This window comes from Charadrius vociferus, unplaced genomic scaffold, assembly GCF_000708025.1.
Source record: "Charadrius vociferus isolate BGI_N301 unplaced genomic scaffold, ASM70802v2 scaffold512, whole genome shotgun sequence".
NCBI classification, from domain to species: Eukaryota; Metazoa; Chordata; class Aves; order Charadriiformes; family Charadriidae; genus Charadrius; species Charadrius vociferus.
Window position 1 is genome coordinate 853726 of NW_009647050.1, and position 7377 is coordinate 861102.

The window sequence follows — 7377 nt, forward strand, 5'->3', positions numbered from 1 at the left end:
ATTCCTGCTTCCAGACAGATGCAGACCCAGAAGTTTGCAAGAAAATGTGCAAGAAGAATGAGTTTGAATCCGTCCTGTCCCTTGTGGCATACTATCAGATGGTAAGGTGGCAGAATACATCAAATCTCTCTTTTTGAGATTTCCCTGAAGATGCAAAAGAGCAGGGTTGCTATGATGAATATATGTAAGACGTTCCTCCAGGATGGGGCAGTTCTGTGAACCAGATGGAGTTGCAGCTCATCCCTTTTTGTGCTGGCTAACATCAATGCTATGCATGCAAGTTGTGTGGAAGAGCAGAGGATGCTGCAGACTTCGAAGCCGTAGCTAGCACTGTGAAGGGTAAAGCTTGCTGCTTTTATTAGCTCCATTGAGGGCCAGAATTGGCATCGCTAATATCTAGAGGAAGGATTTCTGAGGATGCCTTGGGAAAGCTGACAGGCTGTGACTGCTCCTCTTTTCATTGATGCACTCCTGTGCATTAGTAAGTAGCTTTGCTTAGGAAAGTAGGTTGTGAGTAGAAGCCTTGGGAGCAAGGAAGGAAATCAGTATTCAGAGGAAGAAATGGAAGTTTTGCTTTCAACGCCTATGCGGTGTTGCTTTGCTCCTCTCCTTCCTGGAATGTGCTGTTGTAGGACTCTGTGGGGGTTGGAAACTTGTCCCCGTCTTGTCCCTAAGCCCCCCGCTACAGCACGTCAAGCCTTGTGGCATTTAGCTTTCATCTGGCACTTCTGTGTCTGAACCCAGAGCTCAGCATCAGGGGGCTGTAGCGTATCTCAGAGCAGTGGGAAAGCAAGCTGGGCATAATGGAGCCTACTGGCTTTCGCTGCCTGCTTTTCTCTGACTGGGGTTTCAAGGAAGCCTGACCTGGTGGAGAGCAGTTGTGCCTCCTGTCCTAGCTGCTGTCTTGCCCAGTGCCAGGGCTTGGCTCACTTCTGTTCTCTGAACCCTGGAGTTGTTAGCTGAGGCTGGAGTATGAAGGTTACTCCAGCACCAGAGCTCCTGCATGGGAGCTGCAGGTTGACCGTCATCTTTGCTGGAATCCCTGCATGTCCCCAAAACCTTCTGGTTATACCCTCTGCTCCCAGCACAAAGCAAAGAGCTTCACAGTGGAGGAGCTGCTCCCATCCTGTTCAATAACCGTCGCGTGCCGAAGATGGTTTACGAATATTGTGTTGTCATGTTGTCAGGAAACCTCCTTCAGAGCAGCATTCGCAAAACCTCAGTGTGCTCAGAGAATCCGGATTTCTACCGAGCAAATGAAACCTCTGTTTTCCAGGGACAGATATATGTTGTCGATTTGTATGTCACTTGGGGCATTTCAGGTCTGAGCTCTGGCTGCCGCATGCCCTCTGACTGCACGTGCCGACAACCTGTAGCCAGCCTGGTTGTGAATGTTATTGTGAAATGACTCCTATGCTGCTGTTAAAAGCTATTAGAGCTTCTGGGTTCGCTGTCACCCTGGGAGGACCTCTGGCTTCCCAACAGCAGGAACTTCTAAACAGTTATGTCTCTGCCTTAGAGCAAGCCCTCATCTGGGACATCATTTCATCTTATAAATTGTTTTTGCAGGAACACAGGGTGCCGTTACGGCTGCTGCTGTTGAAGTGCTTTGGAGCCATGTGCAGCTTGGATGCTGCAGTCATCTCAACGCTTGTAAACTCTGTGCTGCCGATGGAGCTGGCCCGGGACATGCAGACTCACACGCAAGGTGAGCCAGAGCTGTGGTACCCAGGTCTCTGGGAACGTGTGGCTCCTCATTGCCTGACTGCTTTATAAGCCCAGTGCTCTGGGGAGAATGGTGTCCGTTTTTAAAGTTATTCAGGTTATTACAGCTGTAAGTGGAGAATGCATGGGAGGGGATGTGTTCAGTCCAGTGATGCAAGGCCCTCTAGCTCTCGAACATGCCATTAATGATTTGCATCACTTATAGATGTCTTAAAGCTTGAGCTGTTCCAGCTTTGTTTCATGATGCTGACAAGACACTCCTGCAGATCTCAAGGAAGATCTCTGCAGCTTCTTATAGACAGTTTTTCTCAGCACTGTACACCAGATCTTTGAGGTGTTTCTTGCTCGTGAATGAGATGTGTGCTGGTTAAAGAGCTCCTGCTTAGCCCAGTGTCCTTTGTCTCCCAGCAGCCAGGAGCAGATGCTGAGGAAGAGCCTAAGAACAAGGTGAACGTGTAGTAATACTCCCCTGATGTTACCATCCAGCTCCCCATGTGTGCCTGGCCCTGGGCAGTGACAGCTTTGCTCCCCATTTTGAAGTCAGCCTGTAAGCCACCAGCACTGGCAGTGGCATCTGCATCTTTTTCCCTTAAAGGGATATTGAAAATACGTTGTTTTGTGCTAATCATAACCCACAGTTAAAGTAGCTGTTGAGTGACCACGTGGATCAAATCAGAGGAGCTGCAGTGTTTGGAGCCTTGCTGCCCCAGTTGCAGTCTGTAGCCTGCCAGTTTGCTGCAGGCGTCATGCAGCTGTGGAGAAGTATAACTTAGTGATGAGACTGTGTTGGGATTGACAAGTCTGTGCAGAACAGGGACCGTCACATCCGTTATGTGAGCCAAGCAAATGTCCAAGGTGACCACGTTCAACGTGCATAAAAGATGTCAGTGTCCTCAGCATCCCACCACAGACTGTGTCAACCTGACTGTGTGGTGGACAGGATCAATGGGGCTAATCTGGTGTCTGGAAAAGGGGTACGAGAGGTGAAAATCAAGCCTGTTGGAGAAGGCTTTGCACTTGTCTTTGCTTAGACGGTTTGCAGTGTGGGCGTTTCAAAGGTGGGGAGTGCCTGAAAAATAGCGTTTCAGCTCAGGGCAGGGCAAAGCACTGGGGATGTAGTGCGGCGCGGAGATCATTACGCCTGTGTTGGCTACGCTTTCTCTTTGTGCTACCACCGCTTATCAATTCTGTGCGGTGAACTTATCACGCTGCTGGTGTTTTATCTGGTTATGCATGAGAAGCTTCTTCTCTAGGCTGAGGTTTTACTGCACGAGAAGCAAATAATACTTCGTTACGAGACTGACTGTGCTTCTGTGGCAACATTACTCTTGATTTTATGCTGTCAAAAATAAACTTTATCGTGCATCCATCATGAATTCATAAAGATTGTCTCCAGGTGAGTGTCTTCTGCACGATCCCCAAACAGGCTTCAGTCTCCTGCCCTCTTCCCTGAGCTGCCTTCATGCAGGCAGGGTGGTCTGGTCGCCTTTGTTACCCTTTGGCTGGTCGCAGCGTTGCTCTCCAGGACGTTTTGCCAGGGGCTGCCTTATCCCAGATGGCACAGCTAACTCAGCCTCTTGGTATGAGGGAGCATTGAGCTCTGACCTAGGTTGACTTCTGCACACCTTTGCTGTTCTCCACATAGCACTTCTGGTTGAAGCAGACGTATCTCCCAGCAAGTGTTAGCTCTGCTTTGAGGACCTACAAAGCATTGCAGTGGAAGTGGGTGAAAAGTAGCTCTGCTATGTCCTCCGAACTGCCAACCTGCAGCTCTGCAGCGTCTGTTCCTTCCCTAGCTTCATCTCAAGGTGAGGGTTTTTTCCCCTCCAGTACAGTCAAAGGATGAAAAGCTGCTCTTCCTTTGCTGACAGACTTTTTGGTTACAGGAACCTCCCAAATCAGTGTCCTGATCCCACGCTGCCTTCCTTGTGCTGAGCTTATGGCAGGCATTTGCACAAATGTCATCTCTGTGGCATCCAGTCCTCTTGGCCTTCACGTCAGGGCTGCAGAGGAGTAACCATCCTTGACCCAAACATGTCATGTTCAGAGGTGGTTTAGGCCATTAGTAGTTCCCTCCTGCCATTCTGATGCTTACTGCTCCACGTCCCGCTGGCAAATGGCAAGTGGTACCTTGTGTGAAAACATGACCTTGAATCCTAGAATGACTTGAGCTTATTTTGGTACTAAAAACCAGGGAATAGCAGCTGATCCGTGACATACTGTGGAATAGATAATTCCTTCTGCGGATGGCAGGGGCCAGAGCAATCAGTGCCAGCACTAAGCAACTGGGGAGCGTGAACTGGCTGCAGCAGCTCCCTGGGATCCCTCCTGGCTTGTTACTGAAGAGCAGCCGAGGCAGAAGCTCTGTGCGTGGATGCTGGGTGCCTTTGAGAAGGCACTTCACCCTGGGACTGATGCAGGCGTGTTGGCTGCTGGCCAGTTCTTCTGCCAGATGCTTGGGTCTTATTGCTTCTGGACAGCCACTTCCCTCTGCTGCAGCTGGCCTGCACATCTATCAGTGTTCGAAGAGCTTATAATAAGCCACAGCGAGGCAGAATTAGCCAGAACAATTCCAAAGACAACAGACGGGGATAATCCAGGCTGTAATCGTGACTTTCTCCCTTGTTGCAGCTCCCTGTACATGTGAGTCAGCTGTTGGGCTCTTTTCACTTGGGTTGTAGACCGTTGTGTCTCCTCCCGGTGCCCGGATTTTGCTCTGTTGTGTTTAGAGGTTGGAAGTAAGGTCTTTGAAGGCCTCTGAGAAATACCTTTCATGCATAATAGCAGCTTTCTTACCAGTACCTCAGCAGGCTTTGGAAATGCAGGCTGGTGAGCAAACAGCCGCATTTCTCCTGCTCTTCATGGCCTCTTGAGTGATGCTTACGAATCTGTCGTCAGCAGAGGCCCTCTGCTTCAGGAGAGTTGTATTAATGCCGTTTACTTTCTTGCAGCCACGGGTGCTGCTCTGGAGAGAAAAAAAAAAAAAAAAAGCTGTCCTTTGACTGGCAATTACTCTCTTCTTCAGCATGGTGAATCTTGGACGAATCTTGCTGCAGGTGGGACACTCCAAAGACCTGTAGAGTCTGTGTTGAGCAAGTGCATTGGGTTAATCTGGATTTGTCCTAAGTTCATCTTTCTGACTGGTTTTAACATCCTTGGATTCAGCATCCTTAGGCAAATACGACAGGATTTGCCACCTAGTAGTGGAGTCTGCTGTCAACTGAGATGAATGGACATCAGTTCATGGCAGATGGGCCAAGGATGTGTAAAACTACCTTCCCCACTCCCATCTCTAATTAATCTCTTCCTCCATATTTGCTACAACCGCATGTTTATCACTGGCTTCCGGTTCTCAGATCATTATTTCATTGCTTCTGATGCAATGAGAGAAAATGTTTTGTTCGTGAAAGCCTTACTAGGAACATAGGAACAGCCTGTCCCTATGTCTACCTACTGCAGTATCCTGCCTCCGATACCCAACTCCTGAAGCTGTGGAGAAAAGAATGAAGAAATTGTGTGGTGAACAGTCTGTCAGATTCTTTCTGTTACAGTGAGCCTTAGTATCGCTGACACCTTATAGTTGAGAGCTTCTTATATAAGTATGAATTATATTTAAGTCATTGAATATCCTCCTTCTCTGTTTACCAAGAGTAAACAGCAGCTTCCAGCTTTCCTTTGCCGCCACATGGTCTAGAGAGCTCTCCTACAAACTCTTAATCTTGTTAATGCTGTAGTATCTGTGGTTAAGCCCCAAATGATCTATTTTTACTCAAAAGTATTTGCTGTTTGAAAACTCAGACGTCTTGTGGAGTTCTGACAAAGTCTATGTGTTCTTTGTTTATAGAGGCTTTGCTCACAGAGCTGACTTTCCAGGGGCACAAGGCTGGAATGCTTCACTAGCGTTTTTTCCCCTGTGCTAACAGATAATCTGAGAGCTGCCAAGTGTTGCAAGTCCTTTGGCCAAGTCCAGGAGTATGTGGTGACAGTGAAGGCACCAGCCTGTGCAGTCAAAACCAAACTGCAGGGTGCAAGTGCTTAGAGATGGATTGATTTGTGCATAGAGAAGTGAAATGTCTTAAAGGGTTTGGAGGGGGTACTGCAACCAGCATGTATCGTGCAGGGAAGCAGTACTGTTGGGAGAAGCATCATACATTGAAGGGACTTTCTTCTCCTCTAATGAAAGTAGTTTGGGCCTGTTTTTTATAAATACACCTTCAATTTCCTTGTAACGAGTGCCCCTAGGCTCTTTTTGGCAGATATAGCTGAACTGTATTTAGGCAGTGCATGTGGTAACCTCCTTTATAAAAATAATACTCCTTTTCCTATCATCATCAGACTTGCTGAACTGGACAGAGGCTACATTTGATGATGACACAGATCCTATTGCATGACTTTATCTTCTTCTGCAAATATCTATTGAGGTGTATCCGTTAATTAAAATTCAGGAAAGGCACCGGGTGGTGGTTCCGTGGAGCATTCACGTATAGCTGCTGCCAGCGAAAATTGTGTTGGACTAGCAGGCTGCGGGTGGTATTAATGCAGGAGACACGCACGGCCCGGGAGGTGGGCAGATGCACAGCCCGAGTCATGAGCAGTGATCTGGTCTCCCCAGAGACCTTTTATACCTCCAGGCAGAGCTGAGGTAGCGAAAGTAGAGCGGTGCAGAGACGGTAACAAGCAGCATAGCTGTCCGGGGGTGGTGTTGGTTGGAACAGGCAGTATTTCAAGGTGGCCAGATGGATGCTTTTTCTGGGTTCAGTAATTGCATAACTATGGGATGTGTCCTGGGACTGTGCAGGGGAGGTTTTTAATTATTCAGATCAAGTTTGGCCAGATTCTCTTAAGTAGAGGGGGGAAAAAAAAAAATTGAGAATTCTTCTTGTGATTATTTTTAAATTGCTTTGGAAACGCATGGCACAGAAGGCGTGTGGTGTGCTTAAACCGGGGGGAAAAACACCCTTATAGCTCAGTAAATACAGGAATGAGGAGCAGTGTAATCATTGTTAAATATCTGTATTAAATGAATGGCTTCCCAGCTGCAGCTGGGGAACAGTGTTTCACATCCTCAGAAGAACTAATGGCAGGACCTTTATCGTGCAGATCATCAAAAGATGTGCTATTCTGCGCTGGTGCTGGCAATGATGTTCTCCATGGGGGAGCCCCTGCCGTATCATCACTACGGTAAGAGCAGCTCATGCTGACGGCTGGGAAGGACAGCGGAGCTGGTGGTGGGACATCTGGGGTGTTCCAGCAGACACAGGGAAAGGACCTTTCCTGGTGGTCAAGGTGGGGACTGCTAGGGGAAAGCCCAGGGCAAGAGTAGGGTCTGCTCTTTACCAATAGAGCCTGGCTGCTGGAACACTGGGTCGAGATGCCAGATTTCCAGGGAGAGCAGCACAAATCTGGGTTAGAGCAGTGGAGGACTGATGCCACGCTACAGAAGAGGTAGATTTGCCCATCACCGTGACTAAGCAGCATTTTGTTTTACCTCTGCCCTGCATGAAAGCATGCATCTCTTACTTGCCTCGGAGACGTTCTGTCTGCTGATGAGGCTGAGAGCCCAGATCACTCCATGCACGCCCACTGAAGCTGTCAGCTGCATAGCGTGGCCTCTTCCTGGTCTCCCTTCTAACAGGACAGTGCCGCCCTGTG

At 48.5% G+C, this 7377-nt stretch overlaps 1 protein-coding gene across 1 annotated transcript in view; it reads left to right on the top strand.

Moving 5' to 3' along the window:
* Positions 1-7377, top strand: part of NCKIPSD (NCK interacting protein with SH3 domain) — a 36195-nt gene that overhangs the window by 23261 nt on the left and 5557 nt on the right. The window contains exons 7-9 of the mRNA XM_009895743.1: positions 15-101; positions 1570-1708; positions 6826-6906. Coding sequence (XP_009894045.1) covers positions 15-101; positions 1570-1708; positions 6826-6906 — 307 coding nt within the window. The remainder of the gene's footprint in view (positions 1-14; positions 102-1569; positions 1709-6825; positions 6907-7377) is intronic.